The 22,319-nt window shown below is 41.9% G+C and overlaps 1 protein-coding gene across 9 annotated transcripts in view; it reads right to left on the bottom strand.

The window, feature by feature from the left end:
- The window catches only part of dmd (dystrophin), a 424,484-nt gene that overhangs the window by 66,339 nt on the left and 335,826 nt on the right, over positions 1-22,319 (bottom strand). For 8 of the 9 annotated variants that reach the window (XM_082963114.1, XM_082963111.1, XM_082963108.1 and 5 more), the window contains 6 exons: positions 20,565-20,719; positions 18,054-18,243; positions 13,195-13,367; positions 12,106-12,262; positions 5,742-5,856; positions 3,659-3,927 (listed from right to left, as the gene is read on the bottom strand). In XM_082963114.1, coding sequence (XP_082819240.1) covers positions 3,659-3,927; positions 5,742-5,856; positions 12,106-12,262; positions 13,195-13,367; positions 18,054-18,243; positions 20,565-20,719 — 1,059 coding nt within the window. Of the gene's footprint in view, positions 1-3,658; positions 3,928-5,741; positions 5,857-12,105; positions 12,263-13,194; positions 13,368-16,865; positions 16,883-18,053; positions 18,244-20,564; positions 20,720-22,319 lie in introns of those variants that run through there. The other variant, XM_082963116.1, reaches the window with a different exon arrangement.

The following is a 22,319-nucleotide window of genomic DNA, read 5'->3' as shown; positions in this document are numbered from 1 at the left end:
TGGTCACTAAGACATCAGCTAGAGAGAGATGTGTACATTTGACCTCAGGAAGACTAGTGGTCACTAAGACATCAGCTAGAGAGAGATGTGCACATTTGACCTCAGGAAGACTAGTGGTCACTAAGACATCAGCTAGAGAGAGATGTGCACATTTGACCTCAGGAAGACTAGTGGTCACTAAGACATCAGCTAGAGAGATGTGTACATTTGACCTCAGGAAGACTAGTGGTCACTAAGACATCAGCTAGAGAGATGTGTACATTTGACCTCAGGAAGACTAGTGGTCACTAAGACATCAGCTAGAGAGAGATGTGCACATTTGACCTCAGGAAGACTAGTGGTCACTAAGACATCAGCTAGAGAGATGTGTACATTTGACCTCAGGAAGACTAGTGGTCACTAAGACATCAGCTAGAGAGATGTGTACATTTGACCTCAGGAAGACTAGTGGTCACTAAGACATCAGCTAGAGAGAGATGTGCACATTTGACCTCAGGAAGACTAGTGGTCACTAAGACATCAGCTAGAGAGAGATGTGCACATTTGACCTCAGGAAGACTAGTGGTCACTAAGACATCAGCTAGAGAGATGTGTACATTTGACCTCAGGAAGACTAGTGGTCACTAAGACATCAGCTAGAGAGATGTGTACATTTGACCTCAGGAAGACTAGTGGTCACTAAGACATCCGCTAGAGAGATGTGTACATTTGACCTCAGGAAGACTAGTTGTCACTAAGACATCAGCTAGAGAGATGTGTACATTTGACCTCAGGAAGACTAGTGGTCACTAAGACATCAGCTAGAGAGATGTGTACATTTGACCTCACGAAGACTAGTGGTCACTAAGACATCAGCTAGAGAGATGTGTACATTTGACCTCAGGAAGACTAGTGGTCACTAAGACATCAGCTAGAGAGATGTGTACATTTGACCTCAGGAAGACTAGTGGTCACTAAGACATCAGCTAGAGAGAGACGTGTACATTTGACCTCAGGAAGACTAGTGGTCACTAAGACATCAGCTAGAGAGATGTGTACATTTGACCTCAGGAAGACTAGTGGTCACTAAGACATCAGCTAGAGAGATGTGTACATTTGACCTCAGGAAGACTAGTGGTCACTAAGACATCAGCTAGAGAGATGTGTACATTTGACCTCAGGAAGACTAGTGGTCACTAAGACATCAGCTAGAGAGATGTGTACATTTGACCTCAGGAAGACTAGTGGTCACTAAGACATCACCTAGAGAGATGTGTACATTTGACCTCAGGAAGACTAGTGGTCACTAAGACATCAGCTAGAGAGATGTGTACATTTGACCTCAGGAAGACTAGTGGTCACTAAGACATCAGCTAGAGAGAGATGTGTACATTTGACCTCAGGAAGACTAGTGGTCACTAAGACATCAGCTAGAGAGATGTGTACATTTGACCTCAGGAAGACTAGTGGTCACTAAGACATCAGCTAGAGAGATGTGTACATTTGACCTCAGGAAGACTAGTGGTCACTAAGACATCAGCTAGAGAGAGATGTGTACATTTGACCTCAGGAAGACTAGTGGTCACTAAGACATCAGCTAGAGAGAGATGTGTACATTTGACCTCAGGAAGACTAGTGGTCACTAAGACATCAGCTAGAGAGAGATGTGTACATTTGACCTCAGGAAGACTAGTGGTCACTAAGACATCAGCTAGAGAGATGTGTACATTTGACCTCAGGAAGACTAGTGGTCACTAAGACATCAGCTAGAGAGATGTGTACATTTGACCTCAGGAAGACTAGTGGTCACTAAGACATCAGCTAGAGAGAGATGTGTACATTTGACCTCAGGAAGACTAGTGGTCACTAAGACATCAGCTAGAGAGAGATGTGTACATTTGACCTCAGGAAGACTAGTGGTCACTAAGACATCAGCTAGAGAGAGATGTGTACATTTGACCTCAGGAAGACTAGTGGTCACTAAGACATCAGCTAGAGAGATGTGTACATTTGACCTCAGGAAGACTAGTGGTCACTAAGACATCAGCTAGAGAGAGACGTGTACATTTGACCTCAGGAAGACTAGTGGTCACTAAGACATCAGCTAGAGAGATGTGTACATTTGACCTCAGGAAGACTAGTGGTCACTAAGACATCAGCTAGAGAGATGTGTACATTTGACCTCAGGAAGACTAGTGGTCACTAAGACATCAGCTAGAGAGATGTGTACATTTGACCTCAGGAAGACTAGTGGTCACTAAGACATCAGCTAGAGAGATGTGTACATTTGACCTCAGGAAGACTAGTGGTCACTAAGACATCAGCTAGAGAGATGTGTACATTTGACCTCAGGAAGACTAGTGGTCACTAAGACATCAGCTAGAGAGATGTGTACATTTGACCTCAGGAAGACTAGTGGTCACTAAGACATCAGCTAGAGAGAGATGTGTACATTTGACCTCAGGAAGACTAGTGGTCACTAAGACATCAGCTAGAGAGAGATGTGTACATTTGACCTCAGGAAGACTAGTGGTCACTAAGACATCAGCTAGAGAGATGTGTACATTTGACCTCAGGAAGACTAGTGGTCACTAAGACATCAGCTAGAGAGAGATGTGTACATTTGACCTCAGGAAGACTAGTGGTCACTAAGACATCAGCTAGAGAGATGTGTACATTTGACCTCAGGAAGACTAGTGGTCACTAAGACATCAGCTAGAGAGAGATGTGTACATTTGACCTCAGGAAGACTAGTGGTCACTAAGACATCAGCTAGAGAGAGATGTGTACATTTGACCTCAGGAAGACTAGTGGTCACTAAGACATCAGCTAGAGAGATGTGTACATTTGACCTCAGGAAGACTAGTGGTCACTAAGACATCAGCTAGAGAGAGATGTGTACATTTGACCTCAGGAAGACTAGTGGTCACTAAGACATCAGCTAGAGAGAGATGTGCACATTTGACCTCAGGAAGACTAGTGGTCACTAAGACATCACCTAGAGAGATGTGCACATTTGACCTCAAGAAGACTAGTGGTCACTAAGACATCAGCTAGAGAGAGATGTGTACATTTGACCTCAGGAAGACTAGAGGTCACTAAGACATCAGCTAGAGAGATGTGTACATTTGACCTCAGGAAGACTAGTGGTCACTAAGACATCAGCTAGAGAGAGATGTGTATATTTGACCTCAGGAAGACTAGTGGTCACTAAGACATCAGCTAGAGAGAGATGTGCATTTGACCTCAGGAAGACTAGTGGTCTTTAAAGAGATACTTGGGGATTTTGGCAATGAGGCCCTTTATCTACAGTACTTTGCCAGAGTCAGTTGCGTCTCTGCGTGCAGTTTGAAGTAAGTTTCTAAGTAGCACTAGCGCAATTGTAACTAGCGTTAGCGCAATGACTGGAAGTCTATGGGTATCTGCTTGCATGCTAGCAGATACCCATAGACTTCCAGTCATTGTGCTAATTCTAATTAGCATTGGATCGCGAAACTACCTCTAACTTCCTAGTGAATTTGATAAAGGGCCTCATTGCCAAAATCCCAAAGTATCCCTTTAAGGAATCAGCTAATGGGACCCAAATGAAAAATAAAGAATAAAATCATCTGTATCCAATCTCACCTTGACTCTCTCTATCTGTTCATTTAGGGTGCATGTGTGTGTGTGTGTCTCTCACCTTGACCCTGTCGATGTGTTCAGGTAGTGAGTCTATGAGCAGGTCTCCTACAGGCTCCCAGGCCTCCTTCACCATCTCAGCTTGGCTCAGCCTCAGCTCCAGCTGGTCCTGGGCCTTCTGAAGCTCCAACAGCCTATCCAAAGCCAGCTCCAGCCTCCTCTGCCAATCAGCAGCCTCCTCGTTAAGCCCCTCCCACCCGGACGCCACATCCTCCGCCTCCTTTCGCAGGACACGCCCCACGTTCTGGGCACGCTCCTCTGGACTGATGTCTGACAGGACAGAAAGAAATTGTTTGATTCATTTTGTGTCCCCTCAGGGAATGATCAGATTTAATAGAAATTAAGGAGTTATTGGATTGACACAACAATCCTAATTTATACTAAGATTATAAACTACTTATAAGATTAAAATTCAAACTCTGGATTATTACTCTTTGAAAGTTATTTGGTTGCTTTATTTTCTTGATCAGCCCTAAATCCTTTCCAACCTCTTCACATATAGGCTCAAACATGACTTAGACCATAGGGCTCATGGTTTAGCTAAAAATAATCCCACACCTGAGGAAAACACATTGGAGCCCATTGAATTGAATAAGCAGCAAGAGTTCAAGAGTTTCCCTCACTACGGGTTGTCAGGCAGTTGCTATGGTAAAGAGGTCACACTCAGCATGTTAGGGAACAAACGGGAGCAGGCTGTTTAGTAAGGAACACAACTGAAACTGCAGGGCATGGTGTCTTCTCATTTCTACACCTTTTATTGGAAAATGCAGATCTTCGACCACCAAAATAGTAGTGGAATAAAGCCCATTGGCTTACTGTTCCTCTGTTTTATAAACAGAACCCCGTGAGCCAATTACAGAGCCTGAACTGGCTGTCAAGTCAGCTGATGTTATGAACTTAGTCATAATCAGATGATGGACAGTACAGTTCTGCACACTCAGGAAACATGTCAGTCAACTGAGATGCAGTGCTGTGAAAATGTATTTGCCCCATCTCTGATTTCCTCTATTTTTGCACATTGTTGATATTGAATGTTATCAGATCTTCAACCAAAACCTGATATTAGATAAAGGGAACCTGAGTTTACATATAACACAACAATTCATTAATTTCTTTCATAAACAATTTTATGCAACACTTAATGCCCCCTGTGTGAAAAAGTAATTGTCCTTTTACACTCAATAACTGGTTGTGTCACCTTTATCTGCAATGACTGGAAGCACATTCTTCCTGTAGTTGTTGATCAGTCTCACACATCGCTGTGGAGGAATCTTGGCCCACTCTTGCATGCAGAACTGCTGTAACTCAGCTACATGTGTGGGTTTTCAAGCATGAACAGCTCATTTCAAGTCCTGCCACAACATCTCAATTGGGATTAGGTCTGTACTTTGACTAGGCCATTCCAAAACTTCAAATTTGTTGTTTTTAAGTCATTTTCATGTAGACTTGATTGTGTTTTGGATCATTGTCTTTCTGCATGACCCAGCTGTGCTTCAGCTTCAGCTCACAGACGGATGGCCTGACATTCTCCTGTAGAATTCTCTGATACAGAGCAGAATTCACAGTTCCTTCTATTAAGGCAAGTTGTCCAGGTCATGAGGCAGAAAAGCATCCCCATAGCGATGTAAGAGACTGATCAACAACTACAGGAAGAATGTGCTTCCAGTCATTGCAGATAAAGGTGACACAACCAGTTATTGAGTGTAAAAGGACAATTACTTTTTCACACAGGGGCATTGGGTGTGTTGTGTTATTTGTAAACGCAGGTTCCTTTTATCTAATATCAGGTTTTGGTTGAAGATCTGATAACATTCAATATCAACAATATGCGAAAGTAGAGAAAATTAGAAAGGGTGCAAATACGTTTTCATCGGCACTGTATCTTGTCAGTTACATGAGCATTAATGTGCATACGCAGGTGTATTATAAGCAGGTAAAAATGAGTGTTGGTGTCCGTTAGCATGATGAGTGTATCTGTTTGTGTTTATCACTGTGTGATGAGTAACCTTGCTTTAGACTCGAGTTAAGTCCATGAATTACTACCTAGGCTTTAGTTCAGCGGGCTAACAGTGTGTCCCACTCACCTCTCTGGACAGGCTGTGGCTCCCTCTCAGCAGGCAGCTCAGACAGGAAGATCTGAGCCTGGTCCAGAGCCCCGTTAACCACTGGGCCCTTGGCCCTCAGATCTCTCCTGAAGCTCTGTAACACACACACACAAAATCAAATCAAATGTTATCTGTCACATGTTTCGTAAAGAACAGTAGACTAACAGCGAAGAGTCTTACTTACGGGTCCTTTTCCAACAATGCAGAGTTAAAGATAAAGATACAAAATACAAATAGTGACGAGGAATAAATAGACAGGAAATGCCGAATAACAATAACATGCAGTATGTGTCTGTGTCCATGTTACAGTATGTGTGTGTGTGTGTGTGTGTGTGTGTGTGTGTGTGTGTGTGTGTGTGTGTGTGTGTGTGTGTGTGTCTTAATGATGTTACAGGGTACTTTCATCAGTTCTTAATGATGTTACAGAATACTGTCATCAGTGCTTAATGATGTTACAGAATACTGTCATCAGTGCTTAATGATGTTACAGAGTACTGTCATCAATGCTTAATGATGTTACAGAGTACTGTCATCAGTGCTTAATGATGTTACAGAATACTGTCATCAGTTCTTCATGATGTTGCAGGGTACTGTCATCAGTGCTTAATGATGTTACAGAGTACTGTCATCAGTGCTTAATGATGTTACAGAGTACTGTCATCAGTTCTTCATGATGTTACAGAATACTGTCATCAGTTCTAAATGATGTTAGAGTACTGTCATCAGTTCTTAATGATGTTACAGAATACTGTCATCAGTTCTTAATGATGTTACAGAATACTGTCATCAGTTCTTAATGATGTTAGAGTACTGTCATCAGTGCTTAATGATGTTACAGGGTACTGTCATCAGTTCTTAATGATGTTACAGAATACTGTCATCAGTTCTTAATGATGTTAGAGTACTGTCATCAGTTCTTAATGATGTTACAGAATACTGTCATCAGTTCTTAATGATGTTGCAGAGTACTGTCATCAGATCTTAATGATGTTACAGAATACTGTCATCAGTTCTTAATGATGTTACAGAATACTGTCATCAGTTCTTAATGACGTTACAGGGTACTGTCATCAGATCTTAATGATGTTACAGAATACTGTCATCAGTTCTTCATGATGTTACAGAATACTGCCATCAGTGCTTAATGATGTTACAGAGTACTGTCATCAGCTCTTCATGATGTTACAGAATACTGTCATCAGTGCTTAATGATGTTGCAGAGTACTGTCATCAGTTCTTAATGATGTTGCAGGGTACTGTCATCAGTTCTTAATGATGTTACAGAATACTGTCATCAGTTCTTAATGATGTTACAGAGTACTGTCATCAGTTCTTAATGATGTTACAGAATACTGTCATAAGTTCCTAATGATGTTACAGAGTACTGTCATCAGTTCCTAATGATGTTGCAGTGATTGTCATCAGTTCTTAATGATGTTGCAGTGATTGTCATCAGTTCTTAATGATGTTACAGAGTACTGTCATCAGTTCTTCATGATGTTACAGAGTACTGTCATCAGTTCTTCATGATGTTACAGAGTACTGTCATCAGTTCTTAATGATGTTAGAGTACTGTCATCAGTTCTTAATGATGTTACAGGGTACTGTCATCAGTTCTTAATGATGTTAGAGTACTGTCATCAGATCTTAATGATGTTGCAGAATACTGTCATCAGTTCTTAATGATGTTACAGAGTACTGTCATCAGTTCTTAATGATGTTACAGGGTACTGTCATCAGTTCTTAATGATGTTAGAGTACTGTCATCAGTTCTTAATGATGTTACAGGGTACTGTCATCAGTTCTTAATGATGTTACAGAATACTGTCATCAGTGCTTAATGATGTTACAGAATACTGTCATCAGTGCTTAATGATGTTACAGAGTACTGTCATCAGTGCTTAATGATGTTACAGAGTACTGTCATCAGTGCTTAATGATGTTACAGAATACTGTCATCAGTTCTTCATGATGTTGCAGGGTACTGTCATCAGTGCTTAATGATGTTACAGAATACTGTCATCAGTGCTTAATGATGTTACAGAGTACTGTCATCAGTTCTTCATGATGTTACAGAATACTGTCATCAGTTCTTAATGATGTTACAGGGTACTGTCATCAGTTCTTAATGATGTTACAGAATACTGTCATCAGTTCTTAATGATGTTAGAGTACTGTCATCAGTTCTTAATGATGTTACAGAATACTGTCATCAGTTCTTAATGATGTTGCAGTGATTGTAATCAGTTCTTCATGATGTTGCAGTGATTGTCATCAGTTCTTAATGATGTTACAGAATACTGTCATCAGTTCCTAATGATGTTACAGAGTACTGTCATCAGTTCCTAATGATGTTGCAGTGATTGTCATCAGTTCTTAATGATGTTGCAGTGATTGTCATCAGTTCTTAATGATGTTAGAGTACTGTCATCAGTTCTTAATGATGTTACAGGGTACTGTCATCAGTTCTTAATGATGTTAGAGTACTGTCATCAGATCTTAATGATGTTGCAGGGTACTGTCATCAGATCTTAATGATGTTGCAGAATACTGTCATCAGTTCTTAATGATGTTACAGGGTACTGTCATCAGTTCTTAATGATGTTAGAGTACTGTCATCAGTTCTTAATGATGTTACAGGGTACTGTCATCAGTTCTTAATGATGTTACAGAATACTGTCATCAGTTCTTCATGATGTTACAGAATACTGTCATCAGGTCTTAATGATGTTAGAGTACTGTCATCAGTTCTTAATGATGTTACAGAATACTGTCATCAGTTCTTAATGATGTTAGAGTACTGTCATCAGTGCTTAATGATGTTACAGGGTACTGTCATCAGTTCTTAATGATGTTACAGAATACTGTCATCAGTTCTTAATGATGTTAGAGTACTGTCATCAGTTCTTAATGATGTTACAGAATACTGTCATCAGTTCTTAATGATGTTACAGTGATTGTAATCAGTTCTTCATGATGTTGCAGTGATTGTCATCAGTTCTTAATGATGTTACAGAGTACTGTCATCAGTTCTTAATGATGTTACAGAGTACTGTCATTAGTTCTTAATGATGTTGCAGAGTACTGTCATCAGATCTTAATGATGTTACAGAATACTGTCATCAGTTCTTAATGATGTTACAGGGTACTGTCATCAGATCTTAATGATGTTACAGAATACTGTCATCAGTTCTTAATGATGTTACAGAATACTGTCATCAGTTCTTCATGATGTTACAGAATACTGTCATCAGTGCTTAATGATGTTACAGAGTACTGTCATCAGCTCTTCATGATGTTACAGAATACTGTCATCAGTGCTTAATGATGTTGCAGAGTACTGTCATCAGTTCTTAATGATGTTGCAGGGTACTGTCATCAGTTCTTAATGATGTTACAGAATACTGTCATCAGTTCTTAATGATGTTACAGAGTACTGTCATCAGTTCTTAATGATGTTACAGAATACTGTCATAAGTTCCTAATGATGTTACAGAGTACTGTCATCAGTTCCTAATGATGTTGCAGTGATTGTCATCAGTTCTTAATGATGTTGCAGTGATTGTCATCAGTTCTTAATGATGTTACAGAGTACTGTCATCAGTTCTTCATGATGTTACAGAGTACTGTCATCAGTTCTTCATGATGTTACAGAGTACTGTCATCAGTTCTTAATGATGTTAGAGTACTGTCATCAGTTCTTAATGATGTTACAGGGTACTGTCATCAGTTCTTAATGATGTTACAGGGTACTGTCATCAGTTCTTAATGATGTTAGAGTACTGTCATCAGTTCTTAATGATGTTACAGGGTACTGTCATCAGTTCTTAATGATGTTACAGGGTACTGTCATCAGTTCTTAATGATGTTAGAGTACTGTCATCAGTTCTTAATGATGTTACAGGGTACTGTCATCAGTTCTTAATGATGTTACAGGGTACTGTCATCAGTTCTTAATGATGTTAGAGTACTGTCATCAGTTCTTAATGATGTTACAGGGTACTGTCATCAGTTCTTAATGATGTTACAGGGTACTGTCATCAGTTCTTAATGATGTTAGAGTACTGTCATCAGTTCTTAATGATGTTACAGAATACTGTCATCAGTTCTTCATGATGTTACAGAATACTGTCATCAGGTCTTAATGATGTTAGAGTACTGTCATCAGTTCTTAATGATGTTACAGAATACTGTCATCAGTTCTTAATGATGTTAGAGTACTGTCATCAGTGCTTAATGATGTTACAGGGTACTGTCATCAGTTCTTAATGATGTTACAGAATACTGTCATCAGTTCTTAATGATGTTAGAGTACTGTCATCAGTTCTTAATGATGTTACAGAATACTGTCATCAGTTCTTAATGATGTTACAGTGATTGTAATCAGTTCTTCATGATGTTGCAGTGATTGTCATCAGTTCTTAATGATGTTACAGAGTACTGTCATCAGTTCTTAATGATGTTACAGAGTACTGTCATTAGTTCTTAATGATGTTGCAGAGTACTGTCATCAGATCTTAATGATGTTACAGAATACTGTCATCAGTTCTTAATGATGTTACAGGGTACTGTCATCAGATCTTAATGATGTTACAGAATACTGTCATCAGTTCTTAATGATGTTACAGAATACTGTCATCAGTTCTTCATGATGTTACAGAATACTGTCATCAGTGCTTAATGATGTTACAGAGTACTGTCATCAGCTCTTCATGATGTTACAGAATACTGTCATCAGTGCTTAATGATGTTGCAGAGTACTGTCATCAGTTCTTAATGATGTTGCAGGGTACTGTCATCAGTTCTTAATGATGTTACAGAATACTGTCATCAGTTCTTAATGATGTTACAGAGTACTGTCATCAGTTCTTAATGATGTTACAGAATACTGTCATAAGTTCCTAATGATGTTACAGAGTACTGTCATCAGTTCCTAATGATGTTGCAGTGATTGTCATCAGTTCTTAATGATGTTGCAGTGATTGTCATCAGTTCTTAATGATGTTACAGAGTACTGTCATCAGTTCTTCATGATGTTACAGAGTACTGTCATCAGTTCTTCATGATGTTACAGAGTACTGTCATCAGTTCTTAATGATGTTAGAGTACTGTCATCAGTTCTTAATGATGTTACAGGGTACTGTCATCAGTTCTTAATGATGTTACAGGGTACTGTCATCAGTTCTTAATGATGTTAGAGTACTGTCATCAGTTCTTAATGATGTTACAGGGTACTGTCATCAGTTCTTAATGATGTTACAGGGTACTGTCATCAGTTCTTAATGATGTTAGAGTACTGTCATCAGTTCTTAATGATGTTACAGGGTACTGTCATCAGTTCTTAATGATGTTACAGAATACTGTCATCAGTGCTTAATGATGTTACAGAATACTGTCATCAGTGCTTAATGATGTTACAGAGTACTGTCATCAGTGCTTAATGATGTTACAGAGTACTGTCATCAGTGCTTAATGATGTTACAGAATACTGTCATCAGTTCTTCATGATGTTGCAGGGTACTGTCATCAGTGCTTAATGATGTTACAGAATACTGTCATCAGTGCTTAATGATGTTACAGAGTACTGTCATCAGGTCTTCATGATGTTACAGAATACTGTCATCAGTTCTTAATGATGTTACAGGGTACTGTCATCAGTTCTTCATGATGTTGCAGGGTACTGTCATCAGTGCTTAATGATGTTACAGAATACTGTCATCAGTGCTTAATGATGTTACAGAGTACTGTCATCAGTTCTTCATGATGTTACAGAATACTGTCATCAGTTCTTAATGATGTTACAGGGTACTGTCATCAGTTCTTAATGATGTTACAGAATACTGTCATCAGTTCTTAATGATGTTAGAGTACTGTCATCAGTGCTTAATGATGTTACAGGGTACTGTCATCAGTTCTTAATGATGTTACAGAATACTGTCATCAGTTCTTAATGATGTTAGAGTACTGTCATCAGTTCTTAATGATGTTACAGAATACTGTCATCAGTTCTTAATGATGTTGCAGTGATTGTAATCAGTTCTTCATGATGTTGCAGTGATTGTCATCAGTTCTTAATGATGTTGCAGAGTACTGTCATCATTTCTTAATGATGTTACAGAGTACTGTCATCAGTTCTTAATGATGTTACAGAGTACTGTCATCAGTTCTTAATGATGTTACAGAATACTGTCATCAGTTCCTAATGATGTTACAGAGTACTGTCATCAGTTCCTAATGATGTTGCAGTGATTGTCATCAGTTCTTAATGATGTTGCAGTGATTGTCATCAGTGCTTAACCAGCTAACCAGCTAACCACCCATCCAGCCAGTCTTCCGCTCTCACCCTGTGTGTGTCCAGCTGTTGTTGCACAGCAGGGACGTCGCCCCCTACTGGTGGTTCCTGCTCCAGCAGGTCAGTCTTCATCTGCAGCCAGGCAATCAGCTCCTGAAGGGTCATGTGTATCCGCTTCCATGGAGCCATTTCCCCTTCCAGGTGAGATCTACAACATAGACATAGAAGCATAGATATATGACTGGATTGTAGATATTCCTATCTAAACTGGACTGGATCGTAGATATTCCTATCTAAACTGGACTGGATCGTAGATATTCCTATCTAAACTGGACTGGATCGTAGATATTCCTATCTAAACTGGACTGGATCGTAGATATTCCTATCTAAACTGGACTGGATCGTAGATATTCCTATCTAAACTGGACTGGATCGTAGATATTCCTATCTAAACTGGACTGGATCGTAGATATTCCTATCTAAACTGGACTGGATCAAAGATATTCCTATGTAAACTGGACTGGATCACAGATATTCCTATCTAAACTGGACTGGATCACAGATATTCCTATCTAAACTGGACTGGATCGTAGATATTCCTATCTAAACTGGACTGGATCGTAGATATTCCTATCTAAACTGGACTGGATCATAGATATTCCTATCTAAACTGGACTGGATCAAAGATATTCCTATCTAAACTGGACTGGATCAAAGATATTCCTATCTAAACTAGACTGGATCAAAGATATTCCTATCTAAACTAGACTGGATCATAGATATTCTTATCTAAACTGGACTGGATCATAAATATTCTTATCTAAACTGGACTGGATCATAAATATTCCTATCTAAACTAGACTGGATCAAAGATATTCCTACCTAAACTAGACTGGATCATAGATATTACTATCTAAACTGGACTGTTGACCAGGGCAGCTCAATCCTCCCTCCTGGTGAAGAAAGGTCCTGCAGGCGTTTGCTCCAACCCTACTCAGTCTAACACACCTGATTGTAGTAATTAGGTGCTCATCCCGGACCTTGATTATCTGAATCAGGTGTGTAACAACAGGGATGGAGCGAAAACCTGCACCCTTTTGTCACTATGAATGAACAGATGGAGGCAGGCATGGTGTCTACCTCATACTCATGGTTTTGCTGCGGAGCTCGTCCCAGCGCTGGCCCATGTTGTCCAGTCGGCTCTGTAGGAGTACGGCATCGTCTGAGCCGGTCAGAGAGGTCACGATACGCTGACCATTGTCATCTAGAGAGTGGTACAGTTCTGTGTGGCCATCTATCTCCCCCTGAAGGTCCTACACTCACACACGCACGCACACGCACACGCACGCGCACGCACACGCACACGCACACGCACACACACACACACACACACACACACACACACATCCAATCATTAGTTGGTATCTAAATAATTAGAATGTTCTGTGGTATATGCCTCTCGCTGAATGATTTCAATGCTTTTTGACCAATAGTTAATGTTTTATTACTCCTATTAAAGCCTAGGAACCATTTAAATTAATATCTATATATTATAATAATGATTTATGTCCTCCTATAGAAGGAACCATTTAAATTAATATCTATATATTATAATAATGATTTATGTCCTCCTATAGAAGGAATCATTAGATTAATATCTATATATTATAATAATGATTTATGTCCTCCTATAGAAGGAACCATTTAAATTAATATATATATATTATAATAATGATTTATGTCCTCCTATAGAAGGAATCATTAGATTAATATCTATATATTATAATAATGATTTATTGCCTCCTATAGAAGGAATCATTAGATTAATATCTATATATTATAATAATGATTTATGTCCTCCTATAGAAGGAATCATTAGATTAATATCTATATATTATAACAATGACAGATATGTCCAAACAGAGCAGCCACTCTCTCAGCCTAATATTCTAGAATGATCCTAATGAATCCATTAGTCTATGTCATTATTGTCATCAATGTCCTGCAGGTAAAAGAGACAGGTTTTCCAGGTATTACCTGAGTACATTCTCCACTAGCTGGGTACATACATATTATGATGGTGAATGTCCAACCAAAGCTTCCCACCTCACCATACACTCTTAGAAAAAAAGTTGCAATCTAGAACCTAAAAGGGTTCTTCGGCTGTCCCCATAGGAGTACCCTTTGAAGAACCCTTTTGGTTCCAGGTAGAACCCTCCGTGGAAAGGGTTCTACATGGAACCAAAATGGTTCTACCTGGAACCAAAAAGGGTTCTCCTATGGGGACACCTGAAGAACCCTTTTGGAACCTTTTTTGTAAGAGTGTACTCTCAATCTAATGTTCTCTAATGATCCTAATTAGTCCATTCCTTTCCCCTGACTGTCATCATCAGATAATACAGGTCTAAGAGTCATGTGGCTGTGAGGTTTGATCTCAGAGAGGGCAGAATGACGTCACAGAATAGAAGACTACATAACAACCATTCATAGAATCTCCTTAGCAACCCCATGTGCCTCATTGACTTAATGCACATACCACATGTAATTGAGTGTAAATATACACTGAGTGTACAAAACACTAAGAACAGCCTCGATTCAGGCCTCCCGAGTGACGCAGTGGTCTAAGGCAGTGCTAGCTGTGCCACTAAAGATCCTGGTTCGAGTCCAGGCTGTGTCGCAGACAGCCGCGACCGGGAGACCCATGGGGCGGCGCACAATTGGCCCAGCGTCGTCCGGGTTAGGGGAGGGCTTGGCTGGAAGGGATGTCCTTGTCACATCGCGCACTAGCGACTCCTGTGGTGTGCCGGGCGTAGTGCATGCTGACAAGGTCACCAGGTGTACGGTGTTTCCTCTGACACATTGGTGTGGCTGGCTTCCAGGTTAAGTGGCATTGTGTCAAGAAGCAGTGCGGCTTGGTTGTGTTTCAGAGGACGCACGGCTCTCAACCTTCGCCTCTCCCGAGTCCGTACGGGAGTTGCAGCGATGAAGACTGTAACGACCAATTGGATTCAACGAAATCGGGGAGAAAAAAAGAGGTACATTTTTTTTTTAAAGAACAGGGGCGGGGACTCTACAAGGTGAAAGCGTTCCACAGGGATGATGGCCCATGTTGACTCCTATACTTCCCACAGTTGTATCAAGTTGGCTGGATGTCCTTCGGGTGGTGGACCATTCTTGATACACGTGGGAAACTGTTGAGCGTGAAAAACCCAGCAGCGTTGCAGTTCTTGACACACTCTAACCGGTGTGGCTGGCACCTACTATCATACCCCATTCAAAGTCACTTAAATCTTTTGTCTTGCTCATTCACCCTCTGAATGGTACACATACACAATCCATGTCTCAATTGTCTCATGGCTTAAAATCCTTCTTTAACCTGTCTCCTCCCCTTCATCTACACTGATTGAAGTGGATTTAACAAGTGACACCAATAAGGGATCATAGCTTTCACCTGGTCAGTCTATGTCATGGAAAGAGCAGGTGTTCTTAATGTTTTGTCCACTCAGTGTACAGCAACAACAAAGCCTACTGTATTAAATTGACCATTTCTGACCGTGGTTCATTCAAGTGAGTACTACGTCTGAAGTAACTGTCTTTCTCCAACTCTGAGACAGACGAACAGTACAAGTCAGAAGAATACATAGACCCGTTCAGTACTGGACAGAAAGCCTTCCCAGTGACCAGTAAATTGTAATCTCTAACCTGTACATGGTAGGTTTTCCTGCGCAGCATATTATCCACTTAAGGCAACGCTTCCCACAACTAAGAAAACATGTCTTCTGTCGCCAAACCCAATCAAGCGTAGATGCTTTCTGTGTTTGTCTGTGAGCTACAATGAGCCCTATGCCTATGTGAGTGTGTGTGTGTGTGTGTGTGTGTGTGTGTGTGTGTGTGTGTGTGTGTGTGTGTGTGTGTGTGTGTGTGTGTGTGTGTGTGAGAGAGTGTGTGTGTGTGAGAGAGTGTCTGCTCGTATGCATGTGTGTGAGGAAGAGGGAGAGACCCAATAGAATGAGGTACAGAAGGCTGGTTGATGTCCGACACACAGTGACTGTTGTTCACTGGGGGAGAGAGTGGAGAAAGAGAGTGGAGAAAGTGGGCGACTACTGCTGCACAGAGGGTCAGAAATGTTCCCTTTCCAAACTCAGAACAGGCCCTTCTCTTCACAACCCACAATACAGTGTGAGTTGGAGGGGGGATCCTGTCTTTGTCCGCTCCTTGGAGTCTGGACCTTGTCTCGTCCCCCCAGCCAGGCCCAACATTCCTGTCATACCAGCCGGGGTATTGAGGGGCACACATGGCAGGCAGGGGAAGGTACTGAGGACAAGAGACTGGGTCAGACTGCTGGCTGCTTTCTAGAACACATCACAAACCCTGCACATACTGTACTGTACTGACACCTCGCCACCCTGAGACACTTCACACTAATGCCACTCAAGCTGAGCTGACTGAACTGAAAGATGACTCAACAATTTGACTCTGTTGAATTGAGTCTATGAAATGACTCTTAACTAAGTCTATGAACTGATTCTGAACTGACACTATGGTCCCTGTGGCTCAGTTGGTAGAGCATGGTGTGTGCAACGCCAGGGTTGTGGGTTTGATTCCCACGGGGGGCCAGTACACAAAAACATTTTTTTTTAAATGCATGAAATGAATGAAATGTATGCATTCACTACTGTAAGTCGCTGTGGATAAGAGTGTCTGCTAAATGATGTAAATGTAAAATGTAAAATGAGTTGATTCTATGAGTTGACTCTATGAACTGACTCTGAATTGACTCTACAGTATCAACAGTTTGTGTGTGTGAGTACCTGGAACTGCCCCAGCAGGTGTCTGACTCTACAGTATGAACTGAGTGTGAGTACCTGGAACTGGCCCAGCAGGTGACTGACTCTACAGTATGAACTGAGTGTGAGTACCTGGAACTGCCCCAACAGGTGACTGACTCTACAGTATGAACTGAGTGTGAGTACCTGGAACTGCCCCAGCAGGTGTCTGACTCTACAGTATGAACTGAGTGTGAGTACCTGGAACTGCCCCAGCAGGTGACTGACTCTACAGTATGAACTGAGTGTGAGTACCTGGAACTGCCCCAGCAGGTGTCTGACTCTACAGTATGAATTGAGTGTGAGTACCTGGAACTGGCCCAGCAGGTGACTGACTCTACAGTATGAACTGAGTGTGAGTACCTGGAACTGCCCCAGCAGGTGACTGACTCTACAGTATGAACTGAGTGTGAGTACCTGGAACTGTCCCAGCAGGTGTCTGACTCTACAGTATGAACTGAGTGTGAGTACCTGGAACTGCCCCAGCAGGTGACTGACTCTACAGTATGAACTGAGTGTGAGTACCTGGAACTGCCCCAGCAGGTGACTGACTCTACAGTATGAACTGAGTGTGAGTACCTGGAACTGCCCCAGCAGGTGACTGACTCTACAGTATGAACTGAGTGTGAGTACCTGGAACTGCCCCAGCAGGTGTCTGACTCTACAGTATGAACTGAGTGTGAGTACCTGGAACTGGCCCAGCAGGTGACTGACTCTACAGTATGAACTGAGTGTGAGTACCTGGAACTGCCCCAGCAGGTGACTGACTCTACAGTATGAACTGAGTGTGAGTACCTGGAACTGCCCCAGCAGGTGACTGACTCTACAGTATGAACTGAGTGTGAGTACCTGGAACTGCCCCAGCAGGTGACTGACTCTACAGTATGAACTGAGTGTGAGTACCTGGAACTGCCCCAGCAGGTGACTGACTCTACAGTATGAACTGAGTGTGAGTACCTGGAACTGCCCCAGCAGGTGACTGACTCTACAGTATGAACTGAGTGTGAGTACCTGGAACTGCCCCAGCAGGTGACTGACTCTACAGTATGAACTGAGTGTGAGTACCTGGAACTGCCCCAGCAGGTGACTGACTCTACAGTATGAACTGAGTGTGAGTACCTGGAACTGCCCCAGCAGGTGACTGACTCTACAGTATGAACTGAGTGTGAGTACCTGGAACTGCCCCAGCAGGTGTCGTACAGCCTCAGGGTCTTCCAGCAGCCTCTCCTTGTGTGACGCGTCCAGCAGGACGTTACAGGTGGTCTCTGCCTCCGTCAGCCAGTTAAGGAACTCCTTCAGATCCAGGTAGAACTGCTGCAGCAGCCTCAGAGCAGCTGACAGAGCCGCCTCACGGTCCCCGACACTACATCCAGAAATATGAACACATATACAGAAACTGTTGTTAGCACCGCTACACACACACACAGGTCACAAGTTCAGAGGGCAAACTGGGGTCATACATCAGGGTTATGATGTGGCCAGTCAGGGGAAATTTAGTAGAACTAACAGTGAAGGTCAATGTGTGTGCGTGCATTCAGATGTACTGTGCATTGTGTGTGTGTTCAGGTGTACTGAGAGACAGCATGATGAAGTGCTTTCAGGAGCATGTGGGACTGATGCAGACTGACTGACTGACTGACTGATTAACTAACTGACTGACTGACTGACTGTCTAACTGACTGACTGACTGATTAACTGAATGACTGACTGATTAACTGAATGACTGACTGACTGACTGGTTGACTAACTGACTGGTTGACTAACTGACTGATTAACTGACTGACTGACTGACTGACTGACTGATTAACTGACTGACTGGTTGACAGATTAACTGACTGACTGGTTGACAGATTAACTGACTGACTGACTGACTGACTGATTAACTGAATGACTGACTACCTAACTGACTGACTGACTAACTGATTGACTGACTGACTGATTGACTGACTGGTTGACTGATTAACTGACTGACTAACTGACTGGTTGACTGATTAACTGACTGACTGACTGATTAACTGACTGGTTGACTGATTAACTGACTGGTTGACTGATTAACCGAATGAATGACTGACTGGTTGACTAACTGACTGACTGACTGACTGACTGGTTGACTAACTGACTTACTAACTGACTGACTGGTTGGTTGACTAACTGACTGACTGACTGACTGACTGATTAACTGACTGACTGACTAACTGATTGGTTGACTGATTAACCGAATGACTGACTGACTGGTTGACTAACTGACTGACTAACTGACTTACTAACTGACTGACTGACTGGTTGGTTGACTAACTGACTGACTGACTGACTGATTAACTGACTGACTGACTAACTGACTGGTTGACTGATTAACCGAATGACTGACTGACTGGTTGACTAACTGACTGACTGACTGACTTACTAACTGACTGACTGGTTGGTTGACTAACTGACTGACTGACTTACTAACTGACTGACAGACAGATTAACTGACTGACAGAATACCAGACTGACTGACTGACAGACTAACTGACTGACTGGTTGACTAACTGACTAACTGACTGACTGGTTGACTAATTGACTGACTGACTGAATGCCTGACTGAATAACTGACTGACTGACTGGTTGACCAACTGACTGACTGACTGGTTGACTGACCGACTGGTTGACTAACTGACTGACAGACGGATTAACTGACTGACAGAATACCAGACTGACTGGCTGACAGACTAACTGACTGGTTGACTAACTGACTGACTGGTTGATGGAATAACTGACTGACTGACTGACTGACTGGTTGACAGATTAACTGACTGACTGACTGACTGATTAACTGAATGACTGACTACCTAACTGACTGACTGACTAACTGATTGACTGACTGGTTGACTGACTAACTGACTGACTGACTGACTAACTGACTGGTTGACTGATTAACTGACTGACTGACTGACTGATTAACTGACTGGTTGACTGATTAACCGAATGACTGACTGGTTGACTAACTGACTGACTGACTTACTAACTGACTGACTGGTTGGTTGACTAACTGACTGACTGACTTACTAACTGACTGACAGACGGATTAACTGACTGACAGAATACCAGACTGACTGACTGACAGACTAACTGACTGGTTGATTAACTGACTAACTGACTGACTGGTTGACTAATTGACTGACTGACTGAATGCCTGACTGAATAACTGACTGACTGACTGGTTGACCAACTGACTGACTGACTCACTAACTGACTGATTGACTGACTGACTGGTTGACTAACTGACTGACAGACGGATTAACTGACTGACAGAATACCAGACTGACTGACTGACAGACTAACTGACTGGTTGATTAACTGACTGACAGAATACCAGACTGACTGACTGACTGGTTGACTAACTGACTAACTGACTGACTGGTTGACTAATTGACTGACAGAATACCAGACTGACTGACTAAATTACTGACTGTCTAACTGACTAACTGACAGATTAGCAGACTGACTAACTGGCTGGTTGACTAACTGACTGGCTGACAGACTGACCAACTAACTGACCAACTGACAGGTTGACTGACTGTCTGACTAACTAAATAACTGACTGACTAACTGGCTGACTAACTGAATAACTGACTGACTAACTGACTAAATAATTGACTGACTGGTTGACTAACTGACTGACAGAATAACAGACTGACTCACCGTTTGTTGATGTGCTCCCAGGTAATGCTCATGGCGTCGGTCATCTGTGTGACCTTGTGTGTGTGGTCGGTGGTGTAAAGGGTTAACAGCTTCCCTGCCAGGTCATTGGTCACGTCCACCTGACCCTGCCACTGGTGCAGCTCCTTCACAAACAGCTGTTGAGGCCACAGAAAACAGTTATAGATAAAGACATAAAATAACGATACAGAACATCACCCATCACACAATAACAACCCTCTAGTGGCCCAGAGGAAGCAGAGACAGAGATCCTCTAAATATACAGCTCTGATACAGAACATCACCCTAATACACAATAACAACCCTCTAGTGGCCCAGAGGAAGCAGAGACAGAGATCCTCTAAATATACAGCTCTGATACAGAACATCACCCTAATACACAATAACAACCCTCTAGTGGCCCAGAGGAAGCAGAGACAGAGATCCTCTAAATATACGGCTCTGATACAGAACATCACCCTAATACACAATAACAACCCTCTAGTGGCCCAGAGGAAGCAGAGACAGAGATCCTCTAAATATACGGCTCTGATACAGAACATCACCCTAATACACAATAACAACCCTCTAGTGGCCCAGAGGAAGCAGAGACAGAGATCCTCTAAATATACAGCTCTGATACAGAACATCACCCTAATACACAATAACAACCCTCTAGTGGCCCAGAGGAAGCAGAGACAGAGATCCTCTAAATATACGGCTCTGATACAGAACATCACCCTAATACACAATAACAACCCTCTAGTGGCCCAGAGGAAGCAGAGACAGAGATCCTCTAAATATACGGCTCTGATACAGAACATCACCCTAATACACAATAACAACCCTCTAGTGGCCCAGAGGAAGCAGAGACAGAGATCCTCTAAATATACGGCTCTGATACAGAACATCACTCTAATACACAATAACAACCCTCTAGTGGCCCAGAGGAAGCAGAGACAGAGATCCTCTAAATATACGGCTCTGATACAGAACATCACTCTAATACACAATAACAACCCTCTAGTGGCCCAGAGGAAGCAGAGACAGAGATCCTCTAAATATACGGCTCTGATACAGAACATCACCCTAATACACAATAACAACCCTCTAGTGGCCCAGAGGAAGCAGAGACAGAGATCCTCTAAATATACGGCTCTGATACAGAACATCACTCTAATACACAATAACAACCCTCTAGTGGCCCAGAGGAAGCAGAGACAGAGATCCTCTAAATATACAGCTCTGATACAGAACATCACCCTAATACACAATAACAACCCTCTAGTGGCCCAGAGGAAGCAGAGACAGAGATCCTCTAAATATACGGCTCTGATACAGAACATCACCCTAATACACAATAACAACCCTCTAGTGGCCCAGAGGAAGCAGAGACAGAGATCCTCTAAATATACGGCTCTGATACAGAACATCACCCTAATACACAATAACAACCCTCTAGTGGCCCAGAGGAAGCAGAGACAGAGATCCTCTAAATATACGGCTCTGATACAGAACATCACCCTAATACACAATAACAACCCTCTAGTGGCCCAGAGGAAGCAGAGACAGAGATCCTCTAAATATACAGCTCTGATACAGAACATCACCCTAATACACAATAACAACCCTCTAGTGGCCCAGAGGAAGCAGAGACAGAGATCCTCTAAATATACAGCTCTGATACAGAACATCACCCTAATACACAATAACAACCCTCTAGTGGCCCAGAGGAAGCAGAGACAGAGATCCTCTAAA

This window comes from Salmo salar, chromosome 16 (assembly GCF_965601325.2).
Source record: "Salmo salar chromosome 16, fSalSal1, whole genome shotgun sequence".
NCBI lineage: Eukaryota > Metazoa > Chordata > Actinopteri > Salmoniformes > Salmonidae > Salmo > Salmo salar.
This window is presented reverse-complemented; position numbering and strand designations above follow the sequence as displayed.